Source organism: Cyprinodon tularosa, unplaced genomic scaffold, assembly GCF_016077235.1.
Source record: "Cyprinodon tularosa strain WSP-4 unplaced genomic scaffold, ASM1607723v1 ctg239, whole genome shotgun sequence".
NCBI classification, from domain to species: domain Eukaryota; kingdom Metazoa; phylum Chordata; class Actinopteri; order Cyprinodontiformes; family Cyprinodontidae; genus Cyprinodon; species Cyprinodon tularosa.
In genome coordinates this window covers 1128239-1140814 of record NW_024038892.1, presented here as the reverse complement: position 1 = coordinate 1140814, position 12576 = coordinate 1128239, and the positions used below count along the sequence as shown (strand labels likewise).

The 12576-nt window shown below is 39.8% G+C and overlaps 1 protein-coding gene across 5 annotated transcripts in view; it reads right to left on the bottom strand.

Annotated features, from left to right (window-relative positions):
* Positions 1-11833, bottom strand: part of fmnl3 (formin-like 3) — a 51238-nt gene extending 39405 nt beyond the window's left edge. For all 5 annotated transcript variants that reach the window (XM_038287364.1, XM_038287363.1, XM_038287367.1 and 2 more), the window contains exon 1: positions 11324-11833. In XM_038287364.1, the coding sequence (XP_038143292.1) occupies positions 11324-11437 (114 nt within the window). In that variant the 5' untranslated portion in view covers positions 11438-11833. The remainder of the gene's footprint in view (positions 1-11323) is intronic.
* Between the last annotated feature and the right edge of the window lie 743 nt (positions 11834-12576).

Below are 12576 nucleotides of genomic sequence, written 5' to 3'. Positions count from 1 at the left end.
ACTGAGAGGAGAGATGTGAGGAAATGGCAGATTCACAGAGTCAATGATGTTTCTTCTAACCTGGAAGAGTTCTGTAAAGTTTAAGGCTAAATGTTTCCATGATTTGCTCATGATCATTTAGAAATAGATCTAATAAAACTCCTCACATCGTCTCACTGTGAGCAACACTGACTGGCAGATGGATGCCTTATTTCATCAATACAAATCTCTTTACTGCCTCATTACTATACTGAATTTATTCATTTATTTACAGAAAGATGTACTGGAAGACAGTCTTACTGCTTTTTGTGTTTTTGTTTGTGCAAGACTGACTCCTGTTTAATTCAATCACAAAGTGTGTTTTACTTTTTGTTAAATTGCTTGAAAATAATTATTTTTTTGGCATTATTGCCATTTTACATCCAGTTTAAGCTTGCTATTGTGCATAAGTCTGCTTTAGTCTTATTTTATTATAAACAGTAAACGTTATATAGATTATCATATGATGTCAGATATTCAGATGATGCACTGCATCTAATGAATACATTAGATGTATTCATTTTGATGAAGGAATTAAATATTTGATTTATTAATCAGTGTTAGACATTCTGTATTAAAGTTCACATAACAGAAAGGTTGCCCAAATTCATAGAGATTTACTATGAATAGTAGCACTAACTGAGTCAGTAGTTTAGTTACTGCTGTAAGCTGCTGTTACCTGGTTATGTCCTCTAATGCTACAGCTTCAGATCCTCTTTCACCAGGGAAAAAATCCCATTTGGATGCTAAGATCCTATCCAGATCTGTCTGAAATCACTGCTGATTTCAGACAGATCTGAGTTCTGAACGAAATGTCTTTTTGTTTACACTTGTGTATACAAAATGACAAAATAAATCTGTCTAAGTCTTCCTCTGAAACTTTAAATACATTCCAAACTACAGCGCCACATTTCCTGCGCTGCATTCGAGTTTTACTGGAGGTTAATTAGTCACTAAATACTACTAATTTAGACCCACGTCTCTGCAATGGGTCCTCCTATCCTCTGCAGTCTCAGCAACACCAGCTTTGGGTATTGATAAGTCAGGTGTTTGAAGCAAGCTCCTTAAACGGATGGAGTCGGAGCCCCTTGGATCCACAATCAACCTCTACAGTTAAGGGGATTGAAAAATCCTCTATTCACCAAAAGTCTCTGATCTAATTACCAGCATCCCTTTGATCCCTTCCCATGCTTTAATAAGCCTAACCTCTTACACCCTCAGGGGGTATAAATAAATTTCTGCCTGACAAAAACACACAAAAGTAAATAACTTATAGCCTCAAAGCTATTCGATTTAAGAAGAAACTTTTGGTACGTCTGTAAAGGTAAGATGTCATAGAATGGTTTTCTGGTGTCAGCACCATTGTAGCTTTGACCCTGCCTGAAATACACTATATTGCCAAAAGTATTTGCTCACCCATCCAAATTATTGGAATCAGGTGTTCCAATCACTTCCATGGCCACAGGTGTATAAATTCAAGCACCTAGGCATGCAGACTGTTTTTACAAACATTTGTGAAAGAATGGGTCGCTCTCAGGAGCTCAGTGAATTCCAGCGTGGAACTGTGATAGGATGCCACCTGTGCAACAAATCCAGTCGTGAAATTTCCTCGCTCCTAAATATTCCACAGTCAACTGTCAGCTGTATTATAAGAAAATGGAAGTGTTTGGGAACGACAGCAACTCAGCCACGAAGAGGTAGGCCACGTAAACTGACGGAGCGGGGTCAGCGGATGCTGACGCGCATAGTGCGAAGAGGTCGCCAACTTTCTGCAGAGTCAATCACTACAGACCTCCAAACTTCATGTGGCCTTCAGATTAGCTCAAGAACAGTGCGCAGAGAGCTTCATGGAATGGGTTTCCATGGTCGAGCAGCTGCATCCAAGCCATACATCACCAAGTGCAATGCAAAGCGTCGGATGCGGTGGTGTAAAGCACGCCGCCACTGGACTCTAGAGCAGTGGAGACGCGTTCTCTGGAGTGACGAATCGCGCTTCTCCATCTGGCAATCTGATGGACGGGTCTGGGTTTGGCGGTTGCCAGGAGAACGGTACTTGTCTGACTGCATTGTGCCAAGTGTAAAGTTTGGTGGAGGGGGGATTATGGTGTGGGGTTGTTTTTCAGGAGCTGGGCTTGGCCCCTTAGTTCCAGTGAAAGGAACTCTGAATGCTTCAGCATACCAAGACATTTTGGACAATTCCATGCTCCCAACTTTGTGGGAACAGTTTGGAGCTGGCCCCTTCCTCTTCCAACATGACTGTGCACCAGTGCACAAAGCAAGGTCCATAAAGACATGGATGACAGAGTCTGGTGTGGATGAACTTGACTGGCCTGCACAGAGTCCTGACCTCAACCCGATAGAACACCTTTGGGATGAATTAGAGCGGAGACTGAGAGCCAGGCCTTCTCGTCCAACATCAGTGTGCGACCTCACAAATGCGCTTCTGGAAGAATGGTCAAAAATTCCCATAAACACACTCCTAAACCTTGTGGACAGCCTTCCCAGAAGAGTTGAAGCTGTTCTAGCTGCAAAGGGTGGACCGACGTCATATTGAACCCTATGGATTAGGAACGGGATGTCACTTAAGCTCATATGTGAGTCAAGGCAGGTGAGCAAATACTTTTGGCAATATAGTGTATTAGGGGCAAAATACAAAATATTTTGCATTTTTTGAACCTCGCCAAAATTTTCTTTGAAATAAACATTGCAAAACATTACCAAAATATTATTTATAGCACAAAAAAGTAGTACAGACTTTCAAATCTAAATGTTGTGTAAAAATATACAAAATGTGGACTCAATCAGATGAATCATATTTATTTTAGAATGGTATTAGTGAGAAATTTTTTAGGCGGAGAGGCCATTTTGGCACATTTATCCATAAATGTCACCAAACTGTGCCAAATATGTTTTTTACATCAATACTGGGGGTTTGGTAAAATTACGAGGTCACGTAGCAGCTGGAACCGCCGGTGGGTCCGTAGGGTTCAAGGGGCTAAGATTATCTTGGCTAAGCTAACTAGCTACCATTTTCTCTCATCCTGTTTAACCCCCACCGCTTATCCCCACATTTAGCCCCGCCCCTCTCGGTTTGTTGGCATCAACCGTTTTTTAGTAGTATAGTTTAAATTTGTCAAGGGGGTGGGGTTACGCTTTTAATGGGGTGAGTTACACTTTAACAAGCGCTGAGAACTTGATATGTATTAGAAGATTGGGGTTCCCTATTCCACAATCCTCTGAGGTTTTAAAAATCTAATTTTCTAATCATCTGCAATAAATGAAAAGAAAATAAGCTAGAAACAGAGCCAACAAAAAAAATGATGTAATTGGATAACATGTAGAAAAATTCTGTGGAACTGGGACGAATGTCATTTTGAAAGTTTACCAAAAGAAGACTTTTCTAAATTTGTGTGCTTTAAGATTATTATTATTTCCAAGAATTTCCAGGGACTTTTAAGGGAAGTAGCTAATTTGTCATAAAAGTTTTCTACTTTAGTTTCATCTTTGCTCAATAAAAAAATGAGTGAATAATAGATGTGGCTTTGTATACTTTGACCTGATTAAGACCAAATCATTTAGAATTACACATCGAAGTCCTACTAAGATTTTTTACTGAAAGAAAAACAAAGAAAGTGAGCTTCCAAGTTCGATAAAGGAGTGCATATGGTTACCCACACAGGGTCCATTTTAGCCACTTGTTCTCTGATCATTCAGAGGAGCCTCGAGGAAGCCTCTGGCAAACAGAGGATATGTGCTGAGAATGTTGGGAATGCAGGTACATGAATGCCACATTAATTCATGCTGGTCAGGCATGTCAGCGCGCTGTCCAGTTAAAAAGACCGAGGACTGCAGAGGAATAATAAGGTTTCCATTTAGAGGAATTTGTAGTGAAGAAATGATTATAAAATAAGGAGGAACAAAAACCAAGATAGAAATCATCATCAGGCAAAAATTCACCAATGACTTCACCAGTCACATTTCTCTAAAAATGTGCTCCCCTTTTTCTAAGTATGATTTCATTTACTTGTGTCATTTAATAAAAACAGAAGCAGAAGTTGTTGGGAACAGAAAGTGAAGACTTCTTAAAGTACATATAGGCCAGAGGTGGCATCCAGCTGCTGTCCAGCGGTTCATGTGAGAAAAGAAAAAGAAGTGTGGCTGCACAAAGGGCACAGGGGGGTGAGGCCCCCTTTCTAAAAACAACACCGACTGACAGTGTCCCCATTGTACCGAAGAGGAAACCACTTCTCCGACATGCAGCCCTGATGCAGCTGCATTGGAGCCGCTTGCTGAAACCCCCCCCCCCACTGACACACTCAGCTGCACACACAGAGTAAAGCAAATGCATAAAATAGCAAATATTTCTATTTTATAAAAGAGAGACCCTGACACCTTCTAATGATTCAAACACAAAACTTGGTGCAGGAAATAATAAATATATATTTAAAAAAAGAAATGTTGTAATGATAAACTTGCTGCAAGGAAAGTGTTGAATCTACAAGCAACAGCTGGTTCTCTTGGCCTAAACACAGGAAGACGGGGTAAACAGCTGGCCTGGACCTGTGTTAGCATCAACTCTCACTTTAAGACTTTTTATATACAGACAGAAGGAATGCTTTTATATTGTGCAGTGATGACCAACCTTGGATTTCCAACATGAAAAAGGAAGCCAAAAAAGAAAGCAAATAATAGATAAACAAGTAGTATGGCACTATAACTATTGATAAGCCATCCCAGACTTAAGAATAGTAAGGCCTGAGGCTAGAGAGCATCAGGTGGACCATCCTGCTATAGTGCCCCCCATCCCCCTGTCTGCTTGGAAAACAAATCAACTGTGTGCACTCAACCCCTATGATGGTCTTCCTCCTAAACCACTGAAGTATCATTACCCCTTTAAAAGCCTTTAGATGGTTTATTAACAAAATGCAATGTATAGATTAATAATATGTGTGAACAAGGGACTATATGGGAGCTCAAATAATATTCCTTTAATTTTCTATTTCTTTTAACAGATAAAAGTCTAAAAACTATGGGCTATGAATGTATTTAGGTCCACTTACTCCGACACTCCGCCAATAAAATCCAGTGCAATCACTATCTTAACTAATAGTTTAATTGAGTCCATGAGTGTGTTATTTAATCAATAATCAATCTTAAAAAAGCTCCAAGGGGTTTATAAGAGAATAATAGGAAACAAAAGCATCACAGAGAAACACACTAGAGAGACAATGAAAAGTTATGGCATCGTTAGGTTATTAAACAATATCATAAACTTTGAATATAAATGATCACAGATCAATCCTGAGTCTTTAAAGATGGAGCATAAAGCCAAACCTCTCCTTACAGTTTCTCAATCCTTTTGGCAGATTCTAGCAAGAATCCATAAGAAAGGGACTTGGTCAGATAAGATGAAGGTTCATCTTTTCAGCCTACATGCAGAACCGTGTGTGTGCCAGATAGCTCCTATGACCCCTACTGTAAAGCATTATAGTGGCTGCATCATGCTGTGGGGAGACTTTTCTTTCGCAATGACAGGAAAGCTGTTTAGAATCTACAGGAGAGATGCACTAATGTCATATTAATATCTGTAGATATTGTAGATCTGTAGATATTGGATAAAAGCTTACCCCTTTAGTTTAGTCAACTTAAACCCTAAACGTCACATATTGGTTTTCAGGATGGAATTTGTCCCATTAACAAGATTTACTGTTTTTATGACTCCCTTTTCTGACCTCATAGTAATCTCTAGTTGTCTTTTGGGATATACATGTGTACACTGACACGTTTTATGGTTGATTGTAGAAAAGTTTATGACAGCCTCTTAGATAAATTAACAGTAATGATGATAATGACTCTAAACCAAACACAGTTCTGTATTGGAAAATATCAGGATCTGCAGATATCAAAAGATCAAAAGTAACGGAGATTAAAAGGGAGAAAAAGTCAATTAGTGCATCCCTAACTTAGAGGGAAATGGATGGTGGAAGGAAAACTGTTCAAGGCTGTAAAAAATTTTCTACACTTCAAATCAGAGCAATAGAAAGGCCCAGTCAAAGATCAGATCTAAAACAGATTGAAAAACGGATAAAAAATAAATTTAGAAAATGATTTAGCTTGAAAAAATATAATTAGAATGAAGGACCATAAAAACGGGGTGCTTCAGCAACCTATAAGGGGCTCACCTTTTAGATTTTGTTTGCATTTTTTTAATTATTTTCTATCTACTTCACTTTGTCTTAGTCTTTTACAGAAATTCCCAATTAAACCCAGTGAGGTGTGGGGTTGTGATAAGACTAAAACCGAAACCTTCTAAGAATAAGAAGGTGTAAGAATAATTTTGCAATGTGTTGCAAACAAAAACAACCCAGTTTACAGGAGAAATGTTTCTCATTTAACTATGTAAACTTAAATCAGAGAAAAAGTGCAACCACCGTTTTGCAAATAAAATGATTTGGGATTGCAGCTTCTTTTTTTTTTGCACAGCTTGAAGGCATTAGTTCCACTTCAGAAGCATCTCGGTTTTCCTCAGACCGAAGCCGTAAAGAATCAGTGTTGTCAGACTGAGCCAGAGCCACACCGTCAGCAGAATCTGACACAACTCACACAACCTCTCCTTTGGTAGATTTCCCACAATTAAATCTGTACAGTAATGCAGAAAACACCCCATAACTACATGATGCAACTCTGTGACAGAGATCTAAAAATGGAGTCCAGTCAGACAAACTTATTCGCTTAGTTTCCAGTGCAATCGAGGAGAAGAAAAAAAAGAATCAAATCACCAGCGCTGCTCCTGTGGAAAACTCCTAAAAATGTGCACTTATGGTAAAGTCATTATGACCAGGAACAGTAGGAAAAACACCAGTTCAAAGAAAATCTTTCCTCTGCAGTTTAATGTGGCCTCAGCTGAAACTGAGCCGCAGGAATGCAGCAGCAGATCGGTGATCAGTTAGTCTTTGAAAAAGTCTCTCGTCTAAAACCACTTTAATGAAACACTATCACATGGAAAAAAGAAGAATGATTGAAGAACAGTAAGGGGGAAGTTGGAAAGCAGGGCCAACCATCATTAAAGACAAAACTACCTTTGACACAAACAGAAATTCATCTAAAATCAGACATCAGCAAGGAAATCTTTTCAGGTAGGTTAAGATGCTGATATAAAGCTCAGCCAGGGGGACATTCGATGTAAGCAGAAGAGGCAGGAGACGACTTCTTATTGAGAAGTAAACAAACCACAATGATAGAAACTATTTCCCCTGAAAAGGGAGGAAAAAAATCCAGTTTCCATCCACAAAGGATGAAGTCAAAGCAGCACAAAAGAGAAGGCAGGAGTCAATGCATTTAGCACATGTGGCTGTTTAGAGCGAACCGAGCATTTTATTAGCAGACCACATGAAGCGGGCATATTTGCTAACTCAGGGGGTCTGGCCCCTCCTCCACTGCCTTCCACCATCCACTGCTGAGCAGCCCTGTTAAAGTCGTTAGACGAGAGATATTACAACGCTGCTGCACCTATGACATCATCATGGGCTGCTGTTAGTCCAGTGGGACGGGGGCGCGCCGTGCCGGAGAGGAGGGGGAAGCCCCAACGTGAAGAAGCAGAGACACATCCGTCTGCACCAAACGTCACAGAGCAGATAAGAGCTCAGATCTGACTCAAGAAGCAAAGAGGTCCACCTGGGGACACAGTAGGGGTGTCCTGATATAAAACGGTAATTTCTGATACGATACAGATATTAGAGCTTTCTATATCAACTTATATTGACCCGATACGATACTAGCATGAATCATACCTACTTTTATCACTTATTTATAGTGTGGAAAGAAAAGGCTTGATTGAGTGATATTTCTAACTGTAGATTCTATGAGCTTTTTAAAGTCACAGAGAAGCAGGTTGATATATTCCACTGTTCATCATTTTGAGGCTGACATTCTGATATCATCATCGGATTGAGACACCCCTTCTACGCAGCAAACATTTAACAAGTGGAGCTAAACCTTTTGACCTGAATGATATTCCCAATGTGAAGAAGGCCACGAAAAATGACCAACCAAGGGCCAATTTATACTTCTAGTGCATAGCCTCTGCAACCATCAAATCTGTCTCTGCGAGTGACCTTGCCCCCCTGTGCAGAGGCTCTGCAACTGTTGTCGTGCAACTCAAAGAAATCCTGACTACACGTCGGACGGTTGCAAACCCGTGCAGACCTCAAGCGAAAGTGCACAGACAAAAAGCAGCTGTGATTGGTCCTCGGTATGCCTTTCCGGCTGTCTGTGTGGTCGTCCTTCTCGATTCGGTGCCGGCACACGCCATTTTTAAAAACCGAGGAGTAATAACAACAATGGAAAACCATGACGAAAGGTTGATCAAGGAGGTTCGGAAGTAAAACCACTTGTGCGATGCATCAGACATGTTGTTTTGGAAAATAAACACTCACGCCAGCGCCTACGAAGAAGTTTCTGTGACTATCTGACAAAGTTCTCGCAAGTTCTCGAATAGGCTTCCCTTAGCGCTTTGGCGGGAAACTGCTGTTAGTCCCCTGAAATTCCAGGCCGACTTTCCACAAGCATACCAGCAAAACTGGCTCGCGACGAGACGCAAGCAACATTTGATGTGTGTGGTTGCAGAAGTATAATCCGCCCTAAAGGTGGCAGAGTGAGGAGGCTTTTCTTTTGATGGGATCGGAGTGGACCGAAATACAAGACAATCTTGAAAGAAAACCTGTTGGTCGTCAAATGAACGTGATAATGGATGAGAGGTTCACCTTCAAGCAGAACTAAACCCTCAGAAGTACAGCCACAGCTTAGACCAAAGCCCGTCCATGTGTTGGAATGTCCTAGTCAAATCCTTTTTCCTAATATAAGAATCTATAGCGAGACTTTTTCCCCGTCTGAAACTAAATAACTTGCAACGTAGCCAAGACATCGCTCTGTCCTCCTCATGAGTCCGGACGATACCCGAGGCTTTTGATGTATGTTTTATCATCAAACAGTAGGCAACAGGGCAGGGAGGGGGGCATTTTGGCTGATAAGCACTAAAACATACAGCCATGTTTCTTTTTCCCACAAACTAAAGGAAATCTGGAGCTATTACTGGGTAGATTGGGGCTGGGTTCAGCAGGGTGAAAAACTTTTCCCACTCACAGCTCACAACTTGAAATGTTGAGTCTACTGCTCACGCGTAGAAATCATCAGCCTCTTTGCACGGCTGAACGTAATAACAGGGATTTTTTCCCCTGCGTTGCGGAGCAGTCAGACGGCTACATGGCTGCTCTGATTCACTTTGGATGTATGTGGATGGAACTACTTCTCTCAGAAAAATGTACTTGGTAGAATAGTTGATTCATTAAAGTATCTCACTGTAAATTCCCCTCCTCGTAGGAGTAATCTGCATGTGAAGCACATGACCTAAGATGTTGTAATAGTGAAGTACAGTGCAGTCTATAATTATCTCATAGCTGAGACTCTGCAGCTGAATTCTTGCTGCAGAGAGTTTGATTCCTTGGATGCTAGAAATCAGGGCTTCCATCCGTATAAGCACTAACATGATTTATGCATCAAGCTTTTTTTCTTTTTCTTTTTGGAGCCTGACGTTCTATTAAACCTTTAAGAAATATCTGAAAGTGGCGGCCGGGGCGTGGCCAGGATGAATGAGGAGCCTGAAATGAGCAGTCAAGACAAATTGCCACGTTACATGATAAATAAACACACAGCGGGTGTTGTCTCGGCATCAGAAGACACATGAACTTTTTTTTCTTTTACTGTCTGAGATCAGGGGGGAAAAAATCCTTAAATACAGGTCGATCATATGTCTCAAAATAACATGGATCCTTAAAGTGACATTTTTTTGTAAGGGAGGAAAATGCATCGAATCACTGAAGCTCCTTGGAAAATAAAACAAAGACACGTGTCACAAGTTAGTGAGACAGGGGCGATTTATTGAAATCACTAAATAAAACTCATAGTTTCAATATGATTTCTTATGAGCTTCCAGGCAGAGGGTTATGTCTGAAAGCTGGCCAGCTTTAACTGTATACAGCTGTAAGTGTTTTGACATCAACGCCCAAATAAATGACTGTAACCAACACCAGTTCTGTTCCAACTTTTTATAGCTTTACCATAACAAGGGTTTAGAAACTATAACTGCACCACTAGCACCAAGTCAAATTCCTTGGAACTTGGCAATAAACTTGATTCTGAAAATAAAATAAAGATTTTAACATCAAGATGCACTGCAAAAACGATCTAGAAACAATAAAAAAAAATCTTAAATTGAGTGTATTTACCCTTAATTTGAGTTAAATAAGACGATTTGCCAAGGGAGTGAGGATTTTTACTCTTAAAATAAGATAATTTATTCTTATTTTAAATGTAAATTTTCTTTTTCCATTGGCAAAGTGTCTCACTTGCCTCCTCGATTCAAGACAAAATGCCCTTATTTGAAGAAAAAATTACTTAGATTTAAATTTTTTGCAGGGTGCGTTTTCATTTCCTTCAAAATCCAAGTTTCAATGGTTTGAGGTGACAAAAAAACTGCTTAAGTCCAAAATAAATGCAAAACCCCAAACCCTGAAAGTTGCAAGTGCAACTCTTGCAGCATATATTAGTGAGACGGAAATGTATATTGGTTATAAACAGTCAAAGCTTGAGATCTACGACTCTTTTTCTACATAAATCACAAAGATCTGTGCTTAACATGGCACTCTCAGTCTGTCATCCTGTGTTTTACTGTGTTGAAAGGTGAAAGAAGTGGCTTTTGTGTGTCTGTGTGAGTGTGGGGGGGCGTGTTTGTGTGTGTTCATTATAAGAAAGCACTCAGGAGGCAGCAGCAGAGAGAAGGAGGAAAAAACTGGGGAGGGGACCAAGTGGTGGGGTGTGGGAGTTTGGGGGGAATTCAGAAAATGTTGCTTTCAAATAAGATTCACCAAGAAAACCAAAGCAAACCCATTGATGTGCTATATCAGCTGCAAGACAGAAATATATAAATATATATAAACCCTGATATGCTTCTCAGGAGGCTGATGTTACCATTTCAGCCTTTCTGACTTTTGGAGGAGACAAAAGGACCCACTGGAAAGAAGAAAAAGGAGGGGGGGCGGGGGCAGCAGCACAAGTCTGTTCATTTAATGATGGATCATAAAGACACTTTTGCATTAAAACAAACAATGGTTTAAATCAGCAATGAATAACTTTCAGTTTGGATCGCTCAGTCTGTGAGGAAGAGTTTAACAGATGCGGTCAGAAATGCTTAGAAAAGAAGATTTAGGCTGATTTGTTTTTTGTTTTTGTTTGTTTTTTTCTGACTTACCAAAACAATGGCAAACTTCTCCTCCAGCTCGGTGGGGTCAGGCATGGGCACCTTCAGAGGCATGATGTGATGCTTCATCTCCGACTGCCCGTCAGCACTCTCCACATTTCCCATTTTTAACCTCCACAGACGTTTTACGCTCCTGTCAAGCTGAAACGTCCAAACTTCTTTGTTTTTTTTTTTTATCTTTCTGTTGGTAATAATCCACAGCGAGGCTAAATATCACTCCAGCAGTTGTTCCACATAATCCGCTTTTTTGGACATTAAAAAAGTGCCATTTATCGTGTATCAAGCTGTTTTTTTTAATCAATACTTGAAACAAAAAATCATCTTTCTTTTCCAAAATAAAATAAAAGATCCAACCGGCCAATCCATAACTCCTTCCTCCGAACGGTAGCTAAATTTCTTCCGTACTAACCGACAATAAGTTTTTTCAAGCTGCTCAACTTTTCTTGGCTACGCTGCGTTTCCATTCATTATTGTTGTGTGATCCTGATTAAGCTGTTTGCCGTCGCATCCACTCAAAGGGTCGGGTTTCTTATTAAGCCCCGCCTTAATTGTGTTCCTATTGGCTTAAGAGGTGTCAATCATTCGGCGTTTTCGTCTCCGCCCTTCACATCTGTATGCAGAGCCGCTAAACGTGCAGCTGGATGTAAAATAAAAATTAGGGTTTGACAACAATTTGCTGCCATCTCGTGGCAGGAGCATGATACGACAACAAAACCAAAGATGAATTTTATCTAAAGTAGTTTTTATTTCTTCCATTAAACAGAGGTGGGTAGTAACTAGTTACATTTACTTGAGTAACTTTTGGAAAAACATGTACTTTTAGGAGCAGTACTCACCAAAGCTTGTACTTTTACTTAATGTAAAAAATGTATCACTGCTCTTGAGTAAAATTTCTGGTTACTCTACAAGCTACAAGTAGCTTGAGCTATTTTCAGATCAGGTAAGAATAAAGTAGATGGTAGATATTTTAGCTATACATTCTTCATCTTTCGTTACATTTATGCATTACCTAGTATAGATTTTTTTTAAATGTTTTTATTATTTTGTGTTGGTGTGTATCCTGTTATAACTATGCTCTTGGTGCCCTCTTTACCAGGTCACTGATGAGAGAAGATTTTTGATAGCAAAATGAATTGTTCTTTTTTGTATGTTATTTTTTTATTGGTTTAAATAAAGGAAATAATAATAATAAAAAAAAAAGGGTGCTGTAAGCTTCTCCTAAAGAAATATTTGAAAAACGGTGA